General features: G+C 41.3%; 1 protein-coding gene across 4 annotated transcripts in view; it reads left to right on the forward strand.

The window, feature by feature from the left end:
- The first annotated feature begins 3,980 nt into the window (after positions 1-3,980).
- ntrk3a (neurotrophic tyrosine kinase, receptor, type 3a) overlaps positions 3,981-20,159 on the forward strand; it is a 263,032-nt gene continuing 246,853 nt past the window's right edge. For 3 of the 4 annotated variants that reach the window (XM_055934471.1, XM_055934470.1, XM_055934472.1), the window contains exon 1: positions 3,981-4,604. In XM_055934471.1, the coding sequence (XP_055790446.1) occupies positions 4,366-4,604 (239 nt within the window). In that variant the 5' untranslated portion in view covers positions 3,981-4,365. The remainder of the gene's footprint in view (positions 4,605-20,159) is intronic. The other variant, XM_055934469.1, reaches the window with a different exon arrangement.

Here is a 20,159-nt window from a genome sequence, read left to right on the forward strand (position 1 = left end):
TTCTAGTTGATTTAGGCCTACATGTCACATTGATTCTAGTTGATTTTGGCCTACATGTCACATTGATTCTAGTTGATTTAAGCCTACATGTGACATTGATTCTAGTTGATTTAGGCCTACATGTCATATTGGTTCTAGTTGATTTAGGCCTACATGTCAGATCGATTTTAGTTGATTTAGGCCTACATGTCAGATCGATTTTAGTTGATTTAGGCCTACATGTCACATCGATTCTAGTTGATTTAGGCCGACATGTCACATTTATTCTAGTTGATTTAGGCCTACATGTCAAATTGATTCTAGCTGATTTAGGCATACATGTCACATTGATTCTAGTTGATTTAGGGCTACATGTCACATTGATTCTAGTTGATTTAGGGCTACATGTCACATTGATTCTAGTTGATTTAGGCATACATGTCACATTGATTCTAGTTGATTTAGGCCTACATGTCACATTGATTATAGTTGATTTAGGCCTACATGTCACATTGATTCTAGTTGATTTAGGCCTACATGTCACATTGATTCTAGTTGATTTAGGCCTACATGTCACATTGATTCTAGTTGATTTAGGTCTACATGTCAGATCGATTTTAGTTGATTTAGGTCTACATGTCACATTGATTTTAGTTTATTTAGGTCTACATGTCACATTGATTCTAGTTGATTTAGGCCTACATGTCACATTGATTCTAGTTGATTTAGGCCTACATGTCACATTGATTCTAGTTGATTTAGGCCTACATGTCACATTGATTCTAGTTGATTTAGGTCTACATGTCAGATCGATTTTAGTTGATTTAGGCCTACATGTCACATTGATTCTAGTTTATTTAGGCCTACATGTCACATTGATTCTAGTTGATTTAGGCCTACATGTCACATTGATTCTAGTTGATTTAGGCCTACATGTCACATTGATTCTAGTTGATTTAGGCCTACATGTCACATTGATTCTAGTTGATTTAGGCCTACATGTCACATTGATTCTAGTTGATTTAGGCCTACATGCAAATACTCTGCGACATTGTGACGCTACTGACAAATCGAAGCTCACTCTAGCTTCCAGACCCTACTGGATTGGCTGTTGATACCTAGAAGTATCATGCTTGCTAGCACCCACACGTGTTGAAGTGGAATACAAGTGATAGTTTAGAGGGCCAGTTAGCCACATCCCCTCTAGCTTAGTAATGCTGTTGTCGATATTTTTCCTGCCTTTGAATAATTTAATAATTTGACTTATCATTCCAGTATTCATGAAAAGTGTTTCCTACCGATATCACTTCCTTGTCCTCCAGGGGATAGCATTCACACTCACGCACCCAGGGGAGTGCTGGTAATAGTTTGGGAATGACTGGCCGTTTACACTCTATAAACTGCACTCACCTAGCCACGCTAACCTTGCCCTCATTTGGATGCTAACAAGCTAGCATGCACCCATGTAGTGCTACTTATCAACAGCCATTGTCAGCCAATCCAGTAGGGGTTGGAAACTATGGTAAGCTTTGATTGGTCACTCGCGTTGCGATATTGGGGAGGATGAGAATCAAGTTCAGATTTCCTCAACTTTAGTCCCGCCCTGTTCAGCTCCCTTGTCCATGCTCGTATCGCTCAATGGTCGCCCCACCCACTCCATTTCTCTTGCTTTCTTTCCATTGAAAGTGAACGGCTTCCAATGTTTTACCGCACGATGCCGCTTCCTATTGTGAACACACCTCGAATGTAACTTTTGTCGCTGCTTCTACGAGGGAGTTTACATTTAATAAAGTTAGTTATTCTTGTAATAGTGTTTATTGTCAGATTTTCATCTCCTGTTGTAATTTTGCATGCACACGTTCGTGAGTCATTTTGTGACAACAAGTTGGGATTTTAAGCCCTACCTGACACCACCTGTTAAAGCTATATATGAGGATATTCCCCTAGCACAGGCTTCTTGACACAGAGGTTATTCCAATCAGTTGGTTTCAGGCCTTCGGGTTGGAAGGAGGGGAACAGACATCCTACTGGGCACGCCACGTCATTTCAGCATGAAGAATTGAATTGTGTTTGGTTGTCAACACAAGCAAATATCAACATTTGAAGGAGATGTTTCCTCTGCTTGGATTGTTCCGTCTGTGCCACTGACTTAGTCTGGCTTTAATTCCAGTTTGTCTACAAATTAATCAGTGATATGTTGGATTCACATCTCCATCTCAACCAAAAATCAAACTGAAAGAACAGGACAAAATCAAATGTCATTTTTTAAATATAAACTCAGCAAAAAAAGAAACGTCCTCTCACTGTCAACTGCGTTTATTTTCAGCAAACTTAACATGTGTAAATATTTGTATGAACATAACAGGATTCAACAACTGAGATATAAACTGAACAAGTTCCATAGACATGTGACTAACAGAAATTGAATAATGTGTCCCTGAACAAAGGGGGGGTCAAAATCAAATCATGTCACGATGAGCCTGCAGGAAGGGTACCACGTGAGGGAGGAGGATGGCTTCCATGTAATGCACAGCATTGAGATTGCCTGTAATGACAACAAGCTCAGTCCGATGATGCTGTGACACACCGCCCCAGACCATGATGGACCCTCCACCTCCAAATCGATCCCGCTCCAGAGTACAGGCCTCGGTGTTAAGCTCATTCCTTCAACGATAAACGCAAATCCAACCATCACCCCTGGTGAGACAAAACCCATGTGCCCATAGGCGACGTTGTTGCCGGTGATGTCTGGTGAGGACCTGCCTTACAACAGGCCTTCAAGCCCTCAGGCCAGCCTCTCTCAGACTATTGCGGACAGTCTGAGAACTGATGGAGGGATTGTGCGTTCCTGGTGTAACTCGAGCAGTTGTTGTTGCCATCCTGTACCTGTCCCGCAGGTGTGAATTTCGGATGTACCGATCCTGTGCAGGTAGTAGTGTGGAAGTATATATAAAACACAAGAAAATCAAGTTTGACTGCGCTGGGCCTTTAAAAAATAGCCATTGATGACTTTCCAAATGTTATATAAGCCTAAATAGCATCATTGATGATATATGATTGATAAAGTATGGTCACATTCCATTTGCTCTGTTAAACCTACTCTTTGGAATGACTCTGATAGCAACAGTGAATAAGTGGAGATTTCTCAATAATCAATATCATGATAGCACATTGGTAATAGTCAGTGACAAACATCAAAGCTGAGCAGGCCTGGGCTTGGGAGGCTGAAGGGATAGCTGTGGATAGATCAACTATCCATAGGAAGTGCTGCCCAGCCTGTTGTTTTTTTCTTATAGTGGATATTATGTTGAAGATTCAACATTTTATACAAGGTTTGTCTATGTTTAAATGTGTTACCACGGTGCCATAATCCCATGGTTGTAATTTCCTTCTCAAAACGTTGATGACTTTTTAAAAATCCAATATAGTTGCCACGTGGTTTCCACGTCACAATACATTGACAAATTGTGTTGAAACAACGTTGATTTAACCAGTTTGTGCCCAGTGGGATTTGTATGGAAAATAATGTCAAGTTTAGCCTGGATTTATTTTTGTTTCAATTTAAGTGCAAAGTGACACTGGGCAAAAGTGTATTTTCTTGTGAAATGTTTCCCTTTTTTGGGGAGTCTACCCTTTGACAAGCTTAAGTGAAATATATTCACAAAAATATATACAAGTAGGAGCAGACCAGCACTGGTCTGCTCCTGAATAATTCACTGCATTTTATCTGCATTATACTGGCTGCCTTATTAAATGTGTTTTTATTTGTTTTGTTTCCATACTTCGTCAGGCAGTCCTCTAAAAAGGAGACATGCTTGCCTGGACGAACAATGGGTAAATTCTGAACATCGAACCATAGGTCTAATGATAAAACACCATAAATGAGTAGTCTGTTGTTATTGTGTTATACACACACTCTGCAATGGCTGTTATGATCTGAATTGAGCTGCATCCTGTGTTGCAGGTGTGTCAGTTTCCTTTCTGCCCAGTAGGTGGGACTTGATGCTTGGAGCATGGACCTTGCTCTCTCTCCCGTCACTGTTACCAATGCGCTATCCATCTGTCTTGGAGCGGTGCTAAAATAACCTGGAACTAACAGCTAACGGCAGCCTGAATACAGCCAGGGTAACCTATACCATGCAGCCTAGAGAGGAGGACAAGCCTGGAGTAGTGATTCTTGAACCATTTCTAATTTGACGGAGTATTTTTTTTACTATTCTTCGTTCTCGTCTATAAAATAGATGGACATTACCGCAATTGTATCAATTTGACATACCTCCATACATTCACTCGCCCGCGCGCACACATCACACAATTGCAGTCAGACGGGCTCCGGTTAGGAGATTCAGAAACGCTCAAGGATATTATCCCCCAAAACTTTCAATCATGGATTTATTTTTTATTCCACCACGAATTTGCTGGTGGAGGGTATTGTTTCTTTTGAGCATCTTTCAGGACTACTTGAGCAATATGCTGGACTGCCCGCCAACCTGCAGCTGCTCTCCAACTGAGATCTATTGCAATAAGTCTGACAATGGGAAATTCTTTCCTCTGCTTGCACTGCAAGATACTGGGAACAATGGAAATAACAGCATCGAAGATCTGTTCAAGAACATCACCTCAATGTAAGTATGTCTGCCCACTGTGGGCTATCGTGCATCACATGTTGAGCCCATGTGAACCACAACTGTCCCCGTATTTTATTTGTTTTACTCTCGCCGCACCTCCTTAGGTGATATATTCAAGACTGCAAACCTGTGTCTAACTGGTCAGAGATTCAGCTGAGTCTAACACATTTTGTATCTAGAAATCCCTTTCACACGACGTCGTTAGCGTTATAGCCAGTAGCCCTGCAAAGCTTGTCCTCCAGCCACAAGTAAAATGAGATATAAAAAAATCGAATTCAATGTAATTGTACAAATAGACCTGTTGGTGCATTGGCCCTCATATACCCCAAATACCGGCTATTACTCAAGAGATCCGCGTTTGCCTCTTTTCTAACTGTTTTGCATTCATGTCAGCGACTCAAAGAATTGATAACGTTTGCAAACGTCTGAAAAGGTCGTCTGTACTTAGTCAAATGTTTAAACCAAGAGATAGAAAGAGAGAGATTTATTTCGATCTGCTCTCAATGTGTAGCCGTGTCATGTTTTATTACAAGGCTACTTGATCATAAAATAATTTAACATTTTAGTACGCACAGTACAATTACGCTACCTCTAAATAATCGTCGTAATTTAGATTTGATTGCCACCCTGTCAAGTTTGTGTTATCAGCCAGGTTTGATGTTCCTATTTTTTTGAACCATGTCACTCACTCATATCAGTGGCTGTTCTGATGAAGTCCCCGCATATTGATAACATAAAAAGGCTATTTAAGCCTGTTGGGAAGAGTAAAATGTCCTTGACAGAACGTTTCCCCTCATTTATTCCCAATGGAAAGTCTTTTTGGACTCTATAAGTAATGTGTTTGTAAAAATAGAGCACGGACACGGTTGCCATACTTCCCTTTATAAGGCTTTTGTTTTATAAATAACATCATTCGTTCTGGAGAAGAACCATCTCCCCCACCGCTCCTAGCTCTTTCAGCTGCAATTTGAAGCCATTTAGGACTCTTCCTCACAGCATGGTGAATTTGGATTTCACCCGTTTGTATTCACCTCTAAATGATTCGAAAAGAAAACAGAAGAATAGTAGTTTGGGAAACGAAAGAAACAATACTATCAATATCAATATATGGAGAGATTTTGGATCCGGGCCGTTACATCGCAAGCTGAAGAGAATATTTTGGTTGAACAAAACCCCAATTCATTAATGATTCTTTGATGAGATTTGCCAAGGACGAGGGTGCCATGACAACCTCTTTGCTTTGCACTGAATCCACTCAATTTCCATAGCCTCAGAAGTGATGTTTTGCTAAGTGCTTAGGATGTAGACCCCATTTGTGGGTCAAACACATGCATAATTACAACGATATAATTCTAAAAATGCTACCTGGTTATACATCGCTAAGCACACTATACAACAAGCACACAAGCACCAGTCAGATTGTCTTGACTTTGTAGGTGCAATCATTTTAGTGTGCTTGCTTACTCCACATCTCCTACAAGGCCACTAGAGGGGCTGCTGGTTGTTATTTTACAGAGATGACAACTCTTGGGCATTCGATAGAGCGACACGATTGCAAACGTTATTTTATGTAGGCTACCAGCTTTATCAGAATGTTGGAATTCATTATTCTCTTTTCATGGCGTGATTTCTGCTGAGTGCTGTCGCAAAGAGCCACTTCTTATGGCTTCTGCTGTTACGTGTGTAGTCATTCAGCACCCCGCATCACTGGACAGCTCCCACACACTAACTTGGGTTGGGAGCCGACCGTGTAGGCGTGAAGAGAATCTGCACTAGTGAAATGCAGAAGTTGTTCCTGCACATACACGATAGATTGTTAACACCGATGCGATATAAGAGTAGACCTAAGGATTTCCTTGAATATACCATGACCTTGAACTAATTGTAAATGTGAAAGCTATCGGCCTCAATTATAGCTACATTTGTCTCATGGCACAGATGTTCAAATTTCTAAAATTCAACAATTATGTCGGGAATTGTGTAACAGAATATTCACAAATATGTCTTTGGAAGGGTGTGTGTATTGTGATTGTCCAATGATGCAGCATACCTCAAATATAGGATTTTATTCAACTTCAATTGAATCCAAGTGTAGGCTTATGTATGTAATGCTTTAAATGGCATATTGCACCAAAACATCATAGATGCCATGTTATTATGTCTGAGTTTCTGCTTCTGACAGGCAGTAGGCCTGGGCTTTAATGGATTACATTGTTGGCAGTATTATTTCCTCCTGAAAATGGCAGGCTAGTATGCAGCATGAGGGGTATCATCCAGGGGCATGGTAATGTCATACTCTGTTTGGAGTGCTCTGTGTGACCAATCTTTCTTCTTCGTTAGGCTTACTGGAGCATGTTTGAAAAAGCTAATCCTTATGGACATTTCTCTAAAACCAAGTGTGTTTGAAATGGATTAGGCTGGGTTGTTTCGCTGCATAGACAATGAGGAGGAAATTATTCTCTTTGAGAGGCACATTTGTTTTAAGACTCGAGCAGCCTCACTCTTTGACCAGTCTTCAATGTTCACGTTCACAATACAACAGGTGGATGCATGATATAGCCATATATTCGTATGAATTGCAGTCACCCTGTTCCCTATAGAGGAGGTGCAAAGACACGGTTTTGGCCTTTTGCTGTCATAGACATACTGTTGGCATTCAATTTGTGCTGCTCTTTTAAGACAAAGTCCTTCCTATCACAGTGCTATCAGTAATTATAGGGAAAGCACATCTGCTGCCAATCCAAATGGCAACACATAACGCTTTTTGTGCAGTCTCAAAAATGTTATATTTCCTATTTCCTTTCATTACTCCTGCTCAAGGTTGTGTGTGTGCGTGTGTGTGATTATCTGTCAGTTTACCTCACCTCATATTTTTCCTCTGTGTATACTTTGTCTATTTAGTACCCTAAGAAGAGACTATTTGTTTTCATCAAGAGTATCCATTAGGATAATGGTATTTTCTCTGTACTTAATAAGGCCAATCTCTGTAGAAGCCAGTTTTCTGGGCATTTTTTTTAAATCCTGGAATTCAGAGGCTGTGGTCAGCTTATTTTAACCGAAAACCACTAGCCTACTATATTGATGGCTTGAAAGATTACTTGAGCGTTATATACACTATATATACAAAAGTATTTGGACACACCTTAAAATTAGTGGATTTGGCTATTTCAGCCACACCCATTGCTGACAAGTTAATAAAATCGAGTACACAGCCATGTGATCTCCATAGACAAGCATTGGCAGTAGATTGGCCTTACTGAAGAGTTCAGTGACTTTCAACGTGGCACTGTCATATGATGCCATCTTTCCAACAAGTCAGTTCATCAAATGTCTGCCCTAATGGAGCTGCCCCAGTCAACTGTAAGTGCTGTTATTGTGAAGTGGAAACGTCTAAGAGGAACAACGGCTCAGCCGCGAAGTGGTAGGCCACACAAGCTCACAGAACGAAACCGCCGAGTGCTGAGCGAGTATTGCGTAAAAATCGTCTGTCCCCACTTGAAACACTCACTACTGAGTTCCAAACTGCCTCTGGAAGCAACGTCTGCATAATACATGTTTGTCGGGAGCTTCATGAAAGGGGTTTCCATGGCTGAGCAGCCGCACAGAAGCCTAAGATCACCATGCGCAATGCCAAGCGTCGGCTGGAGTGGTGTAAAGCCGCCATTGCACTCTGGAGCAGTGGAAATTCATTCTCTGAAGTGATGAACCACGCTTCTCTATCTGGCAGTCCAATGGATGAATCTGGGTTTGGCGGATGCCAGGAGCGCGCTACCTGCCCCAATGCATAATGCCAACTGTAAAGTTTGGTGGAGGAGGAATAATGGTCTGGGGCTGTTTTTCATGGTTCGGGTTAGGCCCCTTTGTTCCAGTGAAGGGAAATCTTAATGCTACAGCATTCAATGACATTCTAGACAATTCTGTGCTTCCAAATTTGTAGGAACAGTTTGGGGAAGGCCCTTTCCTGTTTTATCATGACAATGCCCGCATGCACAAAGCGAGGTCCATACAGAAATGGTTTGTTGAGATTGGTGTGGAAGAACTTGACTGGCCTGCACAGAGCCCTGACCTCAACCCCATCGAACAACTTTGGGATACATTGGACTGCGTGCCTGGCCTAATCGCCCAACATCAGTGCCCAACGTCACTAATGCTCCTGTGGCTGAATGGAAGCAAGTCCCCGCAGCAATGTTCCAACATCTAGTGGAAAAGCTTTCCAGAAGAATGGAGGTTGTTATAGCATTAAAGGGGGGACCAGCTCCATATTAATGCCCATGATTTTGGAATGAGATGTTCAACGAGCAGGTGTGTACATACTTTTGGTCCTGTAGTGTATGTGGAGCCATTTACTATCTCTCCATGGTCTCTCAGAAAGCTTACACCTAAGAGAGTGGGAGTTAGCCTGCACATGTTCACCAAAATGTGGGGAAGCTATGAAAAGGAGGCTACATCTGTGAGTGGCCTCACTCCTCCCACACCCCCTGCTCTGCCTCCAGAGCTCATTAACGACACAGTTGAGTACAGAGTACAGTACATGGAGTACATCTGTGTACAGACTGACAGATGGAAGGACTGTCAAAGTGTTTTCACACATCTTTATTCAACAGAATTCAAAATGATTGAGGCATACAGTATATGTGAGAAAGAGGAGGAGGTGACTGCCATTTTGGAGTGCATATTTTATGATTGCTGTTGTGGAAGTGTAATCTGTGTAAGGTCCCTTTAAGGCAGAGTGTACCAGTGGACCCATGCCCGCCCCTTACCTGGTGAAAATATGGTTTATCATGCTTTATGGCTTAGAGATGGTTCATCATCTATTGATATTTATTTATCATAATTTATCAACTCACATGTTAAGTGACCGCCAGGTGTGTTATTTCTGCTCAAGTATAACTGTGGACCCTGACTGGTTCGTATCTCTGTGGACAGATCTTTAAACCAACCTGGCGTCTCTCTGCTGAGGTCCGCTTCACGAGATCTGAGAGCTGGATCTAGGAAATCAACTGTCATCAAATGGCATACAAACATCTTGAGCTTCAGCTTTGCTTTCAGATCTATAGTTACTGCTAGGCTATCTATGATCCTGAGCTGTTCTCTAAGGATTGGCCTCACAGTGATCCTAGCTGGAGCTAACTCACAGGCGGAACCTTGCCAGTCATGCAGAAACCCAACCGAGTACTCCATCAAATGTCACTTTGTCAGTTGACAAGATCAAGTCAGAAATCACAGCGTACTTCAAATGTTTTGGATCTGGAGGCGTTTAGCTTTTCCATGGTATAGCAGCAGCACACGGTGTGAATAGCATAATGTGCATTGAGGTGGCAAAGCCACTTTCTGGATGACTGAGAGAGATAAAGCGTAGGTAGTCCAATCAATTTTGTGTTTAAGAACCACATGATATAAAAACACTAAACATAATGCTATGATGAATGTGGCATGCTTCTAATCCTTTTGAGACATTGGGTAAACATGAAAACATCACAGTCAAGTACTATAGGTTGGTTATATACTGTAGCATAGCCTTCAGCAAATAAAATGTGATGATTTTAAGACAACTTAGTTTGTCCATTCATGTTGGGGTTGAAACAGTTGCTGTATTTGGTGTTTTCCAACTAGGATAGTGAGCGGTCAGTCCAACGACCCCACTGATGACCTTGAGGGATTGAAAAGCTTTTTGGTCACCATTACTACTGGGATGGAAATATACCTGCATGCATGACTGACCTTTCATAGTATTCATTATGATTTCCAATAACATTAGCGACCGTTGTCCCCTTTTGAAATTTATAACAGAAAGCATACTCCCTCTTGTCTTGTTGTCCACCCCTACTGAAAAGGCATTATGTATTTGACTAGGGCCATTATGCTACTGTCCCCTTCGTGGTACCACCCGTGTGTGTGACCCCTAATGTGCATTATGCAGAGGGCAACCCTGTTTATGAAATAGATAATGGCACAGATCAATTGCAGTGATGGTCTTATATTATAGACCCATGTACTGTATGTCTGTACGTGTTTATGTGACAACTGACACTGTCAAGGTCCAACAAATCAATATCACCGGAAACAATATTTTTGTTTGTGTGATGTTTTGGGGGAAGAAATTGTTAGGGTGTACATTATGTTATATGGTATTGATCTTTGAGATCCTTTCTCCTCCAACGTGTTTCCCAGTTGGGAATATCCATTTATATAAAATTGTTCAGAACACGATGTTCACTGTACTAGATGGACAGGTCATGTGCAACAGTGCTTCTGTACATCATGCTTACTGAACTTTTGCAACTATTATTCTCTCAATTCACGGAATGCATATGCACTGTATTGAGTCCCTGGGTAAATTCTTGCAACCATTCGTCTCTCAATACACGGAATGCATGCATTGAGTCCCCGTTTCATTGTTTTTACATTCCTGCCTGTTTATTAAGATGATCAATGTCAGTCTCGTTTAACTCTCTGACCTCATTGGTATGTGCATTCCCTGGTGTGGAGAACATGAGCAATGACTGGATTCTTAATTGATCTATTGTAAAGAATGAATGCACATACAGTCTGTGACATTGCATCGGATGGCTTAAACACATTGCTGTATAATATAGTATAGAGTTTGAATTAGCAGCATCTATACTGAACAAAAATATAAACGCAACATGCAAAAATTTCAACAATTTTACTGAGTTGCAGTTCGTAGAAGGAAATCAGTCAATTGAACTAAATTCATCAGGCCCTAATCTATGGATTTCACAAGACTGGGCAGGGGCGCAGCCATAGTTCGGCCTGGGAGGGCTTATGCCCACCCACTTGGGAGACTGGCCCACGCACTGTGGAGCAAGGCCCAGCCAATCAGAATGAGTTCTTCCCCACAAAAGAGCTTTATTACAGACAGAAATACTCCTCAGTTTCATCAGCTGTCTTGGTGGCTGGTATCAGATGATCCTGCAGATAAAGAAGCTGGATGTGGAGTTCCTGGGCTGGTGTGGTTAAATGTGGTCTGCGGTTGTGAGACCGGTTGGACATACTGCCAAATTCTATAAAACACGTTGTAGACGCCTTATGGTAGAGAAATGAACATTCAATTCTCTGGCAACAGTCCTGGTGGACGATCCTGGAGTCAGTATGCCAATTGAAAGCTCCCTCAAAATTTGAGACATCTGTGACGTTGTGTTGTCCCCAGCACAAGGTGCACCTGTGTAATGATCATGCTGTTTAATCAGCTTCTTGATATGCCACACCTGTCAGGTAGATGGATTATCTTGGCAAATGAGAAATGCTCAGTAACAGGGATGTAAACAACATTAGAGATAAATAAGCTTTTTGTGTATGGAAAATGTCTGGGATCTTTTATTTCAGCTCATGAATCATGGGACCAACACTTTGCATGATGCGTTTATATATTTTCTCAGTATATATAAATAGCACTAAAAGACTGTGTGTGTGTGTGTGTGTGTGTGTGTATGTGCCAGACAACTAACTCCCCTGCCGAGATGATGAGCAAATCACAAAATGCTCTGCCAGCCCCTTGTCTTCGACTGAGACCTTTTCTTGTATATGTTACTGGCTCCTACGTTACCAGTTCCTGTGGCTGGAGGTGTAAAGACTATGAATAAAATTATGGAGATTAAATTAACTACCTACTGTAACACTAGGGAAGATCAGTGTCATAATGGATATTTTTGTACAAGACACTGTAGGGCTTTATCAATGTATTTTTGTCCTCAGAGATGGAATGTACCTTCATGTTCGTTAAACTAAAGATTTACAATCTTTGGTTGGTTGGTTAAATCTGGCCTTATCCAATTCTTGTTTCACTGTAGATGAGTGGGTAACAATACTGGCACTCCTCTCTGCCATTGAGCCATCTACAAACAGTGGCTTCTCTCTGTGAGGAGCCTCAGCCTGCCTTTCAAACAATGTCTCCAGACCGCTTTGAAATATTGATCAATCCACCCTTTCTCTCCCCCCAAAACACTGTATATCTTCTGCTGTCACTCACTGATTGTTTTTACGGAGACATACACTATATATTTCCAGTATTTCATCATGTGACAGCTTTAGTAATATGTTGTTCATGTGACTTGTCTGGGGGGGAAAACAAATTAGAAGTCTGGATGCACTTTCGTCTCTCTGGTTCCTAATAGAAAATGATTATATGGGAATCTAATGCAATAACAATGATACTGAACACTTGTGATCTAATTCTCAGAAAAAGTGTTGTGGTGATTGTTACAATGTTTCAATCATTTGTGTGAATAAGGTAATTTATTTTTTCCCCGAGGTTTCAGTTTCAGTTTTAGTCCATCCCAATACCCCCCCCCCCCTCTCCCCCCTCTCCTCCCCCTCTCTCTCTCCCCCCCTCCCTGCCCCCCCTTCTCTCTCTCCTGGTTCTTGCTTATATTTTATTCATTGCAGGGCCAATGAAGCGCCGGATAGACTGTAGAGCACAGTGGATGATCCTGAGCAGTTCATTTCTTGGTTTAGTTGGCAGCTGGCAGATTTACGGTGGCACAGCCTTCATTCTGCATGCTATCCCCAGACCTATGGTTCTAAAGATGTCTGAACACATCACTGAAGTGACCTCCTCACTGACCTGTATATTTCAACACTATGCAGAGGTAGGAAAAAGGACACTTTCCAGGACACTGCAGCAGTTAGGGCAGTTCCAATGGTGTATGTTTTATGCATGTAAAAAGTATCCTTATGAAGTGACCTCCCAAACGTATTAAAGCACTTTATGATGGAACCTTTAGAGTTTGTGAAGATCAATGGCGGCTGCTGTCTTACGGCGTCTGTTTGAACCTGAAGCAGTAAGGTGGCGGTGCCTGTGCTGTGCTGTGCTGGGTGGATATCTGTGCAGACAGCCCCGAGGCTCTGTAACGGTCATTGATATGCAGCAAGAGCCAGTGGAATATCTCAGGAGGCAGGAGGCACCTGTTCAGCTCACACCTTCTACTTGTTCCTTACTTTCACTTTGTACTTCACATTCTGGTGGGGGGGGGGGGGGGGGGGGGGGGGGGGGGGGGCTTCCAAGGAGGCCTTCTCTCTCTCCCTTAGGAATACTGGAGTTGCTTTAGCTATACATTTGTGGGCTGCTGGTATAGATTGAGATGTAACTGCTGCTTTGAGACACATGTTAGGGCATATTACTGTAGGTTGAAGTCTAATCGAGAGTCCCTGACATTTTATTTCAATGTTTGGGAAAGGAAATATACTTGTAGTAGTATAACAGTTTTCCCTGCGGTTTGATAGCCATAAACAAAATGATTTGAATATAATAAAAGGTATGCACTGTTTTCCCCCACTATTGTTATAGAACATATATTTCAGTGTTTATCCCCATCCTCAGTTCTAAAGGAGGCTGCTAAGCTGTTGTTCTTGTTAATGAAAAGTTTTCTAGCTATCAGACCGGTGTCTTGACCTCCATTTATTTTATTGAAACCATTTTGGGCTGGTGGTCAAGAGAATGGCTAAGGTCCAAGGATGGGATGTCTCATTGCTCAGCTGATATTAGGAGCATGTAAACAGCTATCTCACCATGACAGAATGAGACCAGGAAGTCCTTCTGGTGAGTTAGTTTCTATTGATCCAACTCCAAAGTTCCCCTGGCCGTATTAAAATGTAACCAGTGCCTTGACAAATCAGCAGGGCAGCCTACTAGATCTGTGTACAGCTAGAACAGATCTGTGTACAGCTAGAACAGATCTGTGTACAGCTAGAACAGATCTGTGTACAGCTAGAGCAGATCTGTGTACAGCTAGAACAGATCTGTGTACAGCTAGAGCAGATCTGTGTACAGCTAGAACAGATCTGTGTACAGCTAGAACAGTCACGACAGCCTTCCTTGTTGCTTCACCTTCTATATGGTGTAAAGAACCGTGCATTGGCTGGCGCTGGCGAGCAGAGCGACGCTTCTCTCTCTCAGGCGAGACTGGGGCCCAGAAAGTAAAGGCCACACAGAGGGTGTGGGTGTAGTGAGTGGAGAGTGTTCCCAGACAACGTGACATGGGTTTTAATGAGTCTGGAGAAGCTTCTTGTCCTCTGCATGAATAAAGAGCTCCTTCACCAGCCCCTTCCCCGCCCCTTGACCACTCTCTCCAACCCTCTTATCTAAACAGGAAGGAGAGTGAGGCACACATCAAACAGAAATCTAGTGAATAATAGCAAACACTTCTTTACCAAGTAGGTATCTTATTTGTTCTTATTAACATAATAATTATGGTATTTCAGTGATGAGAAAACACATCTAATATACTTTGAGATATGATTCAGAGAGTTGTCCTCAGTACATCGGTTTATTTACTATTTACGTTTTCTCTGATTTGCTTCACTGTTTATTCCTGTCAATTAGTCTCACTATTTCCTGTTCAGTGCATTTGCTGTTGTAGTAGCAGTTTTAGAATAATGTACTGTGGTGGTTGTTCAGCTCTTTTAGGCCACTCTCAGCCTACAAAATGACCTGTCTGGTACTGTTAGCCAGACCACAGCATTTCCTGTGTTGTTTGCTAACATTTAAATGCGAACTTGTGTTTTCGGTAACACTTTACGTGACACCCATTGTCATGACACGTTATAATCATGCTATAATTAAGCAATAAGGCACGAGGGGGTGTGGTATATAGCCAATATACCACGGCTAAGAGCACTCCGCAATGCGTCGTGCCTGGACACAGCCCTTAGCCGTGGTATATTGTCCATATACCACAAACCCCCAAGGTGCCTTATTGCTATTATAAACTGGTTACCAATGTAAATAGAGCAGTAAATACGGTCTAATATACCATGGCTGTCCGCCAATCAGCATTCAGGGCTCGAACCACCCAGTTTATAATATGTCTTGTACAACGGGTGGGTTTAATCCTGAATGCTGATTGGTTAAAAGCACATTTCAGCCGGTGTCTGTTCCACAAGTTACCACCGGCTAAATCTATGACGTTAAAAAGCCTATTTACTCTGTTCCATCTGACTGCGCAATCCACTGTCTCATCAGCCCAGCCAGGCAATTTATAAACTTAATCTCCACTATAAAAAGCATCTAGACATTCTCACATTTCTTTTACACTAACATTTAGTTTTCAACAGCGGAGATTTGTATAAACCTTACCGTCTGCCTCCGACATTTGCAACATTGTTTCAATATTCAAATTTGATCTCCAGCTATCTTATAGTAATGAACGTGTCGGGATGAGCCAGACAGGCAGCGTTTCTCAGACAGTCGAAATCATGAATCAGCTGGCATCATTTTTATGGAAATATTCAAAGAAATGTCAAATGAAAAAAGGTCAAATGAAACGAAGTGCAGTTAGTTTGCAGTCTTTAAAGCCTCAGTGTATGAAGTGATTGTATTAGCTGTGTTGTTGGCTAGCTCCTCTGAACAACAGTGTCCTAACGAGAGAACACATTTTCTATAGATACCGTCTCTAGCAAACGACATGACATGGGTTTTAATGACAACAGTGTCCGATGTGACATGGGTTTTAATGACAACAGTGTCCTGATGAGAGAGCACATTTTCTATACCAGGCGAAGTTGTGCCTCATTAGCTCTTTGTTATGGATGTATCCAAATAAATGTCACTAGAAAACAGCTTAAACAAATGCAAATGCAGCACCTGTTCTATTCTTTTTGACATTTGACGTGACTGTAAGTTAGCTGTAGTTGGCTAGCTGGCAAGCAAGGGATAAGAACATTGCCAGCCAGTATAGCAATAGAACTTTTAGAACAAACGACTGGGTCGCATCCATAGATACCAAACAAAAAGACTTAACGACGGGGTCGCGTCTCTAGCAACCGAACTGATAGAACAAATGACCAGCCGGCTTTGGTAGCAATCCTAGATTTGTGTCGGGACTATATCTCGTGGAAGGATGAAATAGTATGAATAAATTAATCAAAATAAAGTTTTTAATGAAAATATGTCAATCATTATTTGAATATTTTGTTAACCCGTTGTATAAAAATGATAATGCCAGGAGGATATATTGGCACGTTTTGCTGCTACCAGACGAAGTCTCGGGCCTAACAACACCCGTGCCAATATATCCTCCAAACACCCGCTTATCGGGCATTATCACTTAAATAACAACTGACATAACTTATCATAACCTGTCGTAATATGGTCATAACACTGTCAATAAGCATTATGACCACCCTGTGTCACTTTACTTATGCTAAGAAAATATACTTTATGACATTTTCAAGAAGCGTTATGACCACCCTGTGTTACTTGGACTAAGAAAATAACACTTTATGACATTGTCAAGAAGTATTATGACCATCATATATGCCAGATAGGCCTATCACGTACATGCCCTTATATCAGTTATCAGTCAAAAGAGGGTGTCTTGTCCTGCTCCTGAAATCTGTTCCTGCATTCTTCCCAGTCATCCACAGCAGAGCATTGGGGTAGATTAATGTCTGACATCAATGTGTGTGCAATTACAATTATCATTTTACATGGTCAATAGAAAATAGAACATAAACATACTGTTGTCACTCAGGTTATGTTGTAATGAAATGTTTTGCCTTGTGTGGTAGGTTTTGTGGGTTTTGACACTGTTTTATAGGTGTCATAACCAGCCATAAAATAACTACTGTGGCAGGTTTTGCAGGTTTTTACACTCTTATGTAGGTGTCATAAACAACCATAAACGTGTCACAACAAGTGTAAATATACTGTATGTGTCATGACAGTGTTATGACCATAGTATAACAGGTTATGACAAGTTATGTCAGCTGTTATAGCACATTATGACATGGTTATGACCATGTCATAACATGTTATGACGCTGGGTGTCAAGTAAAGTGTTACCGTGTTTTCTTTAGATTTGTCTAATTTAATTTAGCTACTTTACCTCTCTTTCAAAAGGACCTTAATGTGCTGTATGTGTGACCACAGCTGGTGTCACTGTCGACAATCAGCAAGCCGTTCTGTACTTCTGTACTTCTGTTTCCCTGCTTTGAAAAGTTTGAAAGGTCTTTGTGCAGTTGCTCTCCTTTGCGAGTCTGCGTTTTGTTTTTACAATATTCATAACTCTGTTGTCTGTTTGTAGAGTGGTTTACCCAAGGTATTTTTTTTACTTCTTCCAATTGTACTGGCATGTCAAGTCATTAAGTGATGATTTAGAATTATTTAACAGTAATTTACCTTAATTAAGGTTTTAAAATTGATATGGGTGCAGCACATCAACAATGAATATTTAGTTCAAGTTCACTCATCACAAATTCGTCAGGATATCTTGTTTTAATTAATTCGTAATTGCTTTGGAAACTCTGAGAGCGCTGTACGGTTACCGTTTCCCAAATAATTACAACTGTGTCACCCAATGGGATGTTTGAGACTGGTAGGCCTAATTGGATTGCAATTTAAATGACTTTTTAAGTGTTTCAAACCTAAAAAATACAATATATTACATTTAAGAGTAGTGATTATATTTCAGACTGTGAGTCATTATAATGCAATAACAGCCACAGCACAAGCAACATTACACTAGGTTCTCATTATTCTATATGACTGTTAATGTATGCAAATGAAAGGATTTCCTATTACGTTTTGTATAGCTTTCCTCCATTCCCCTGTAACAGGTTTCACCAAGTAGAGGCACCATCTGTAGACTAATATCTTATCAAATGTGTGATCAGTTCAAAGTGCATTAAAATCTATTTGGCTGAGCAGAGTCTGGATGTGTGACTGACCGATAAAGCAATACATGAGAAAATGGAGGTTATGATGTAATCACACCTTTCTATTGGCCTATTCATTGGAAAGGGAGAGCACCCAGTGCCCCAGACCCCTTAAGGCTTCACCAAATTGCAAAAAAAAAGTCACCAATAATTTGACGTTGGCATCCGTAGCGGTAAAACTGCCAAGTCCTTTTGCGATATTACAACAACAAAGACGTTACTTCAAATAACGAACACTGCTTTATTTCCATCAGACATCATTGAACGTGTGACAGAACAGCAGAGTATGTACAATGATTTCTTTTAACACTACGCTGGAGCTCCTCTTCTCCGGCCAGTAGCGCTGTTTCCCCTAATGCGGAGCTCAGCTTGTAAAATCCCCTGGAAAGGTGTTCATGCTTGGATAAGGGCTAATCCAGACGTAGTAGAGCGCTGTTCAAAACACTCTAGTATCAGATTATGCTGATTTCTTAGATATTTTACTAAACTGTGTGTGTCAGTGGAGGAAGGGGAGGATCATCCTAATGATTTTCATAAAACATCCTTTTAGGTAAAACAATACTAAATATATTAACATGTCACCAAATAACTCATTAAAATACACTTATTTGCAATGAAGTGCTACAGTAGCCTCAACAGCACCCTCTAGGGTAGCACCATGCTTTAGCCAGAGGACAGCTATTTTCCGTCCTCATCTGGGCGCATTGACTTCAATACAAAACCTAGGAGGCTCAGGGTTCTCACCCCCTTTCATAGACTTACAAAGTAATTATGACACGCTACAGCTTGCTAGCACTGCAGTACATAACATTTGTCTCCCGGGTGGCGCAGTGGTCTAGGGTGCTAGCTGCGCCACCAGAGTCTCTGGGTTCGCGCCCAGGCTGGGCTGGGTTCGCGCCCAGGCTCTGTCGCAACCGGGAGGTCCGTGGGGCGACGCACAATTGGCATAGCGTCGTTAGGGAGGGTTTGGCTGGTAGGGATATCCTTGTCTCAGTATGTAAAAAAATGTAATAAAATGTATGCACTCTACTGTAAGTCGCTCTGGATAAGAGCGTCTGCTAAATGACTAAAATGTAAATGTTGAGTGGTTGACCCAAAGAGAGAAAAAGATTATTTGAACAACTTTTAACAAATGTATTTCTTCAAAGATAATGCAGCTAATTTAGCATACTGAACAACCTGACACAAACAGGGAGGAATGATATTGATGTTAGCTAGCTGGCTAAGGCTATGCAACACAGCAATTCTTCGAATTAATTTGTATTTTATTTATATTATATTATTATTATTTTACCGGAGTCTGCCAGTGTAACTGCTAAACTGCTTGCTGTACACTGTACTGCGTGATTGTACACATGGGTTGGATTGTGGGGGTTACTAATGCGTTAGTTCTAATTTGTTGACTATACCATTAATATGGTGACAACAATGTCGGCTGTGTAGCGGTTAGCGGTTGGCAGTTATGCACTGAAGTCCACAAGCGAAGGGAAAGGGTGAGAAGGACAGGTAGCATATGCTGTATGTGGCTGCTATGAAAGTGAATTGTGTGTGCGGGTGTTCAGGGGTGTATTCATACCTCCGATTCTGTTGCAAAACATTTCTTAAACGTAAGCAAACAGAAAAAAACGGGGAGGGACCTACCTATCAATGTTACATTGAGCTGGGTGAATGGAATATGAATGACAGACATCCAATATCATGTAATATAAATAAGGCCATGCTCATAAAAAAGATATAATACTCCCTAATCTTAAATGGCATCGACCGTCACTGGTGTACGTGTGTGTGGTGTATGCCTGCCTGCTTGTGTTTGCATGTGTTAGTGCATGTATACTATTTTTGTAATATTGTTTTTAGTATGATAACCATATCAAATTC

This window comes from Salvelinus fontinalis, chromosome 9 (genome assembly GCF_029448725.1).
Source record: "Salvelinus fontinalis isolate EN_2023a chromosome 9, ASM2944872v1, whole genome shotgun sequence".
Lineage (NCBI taxonomy): Eukaryota > Metazoa > Chordata > Actinopteri > Salmoniformes > Salmonidae > Salvelinus > Salvelinus fontinalis.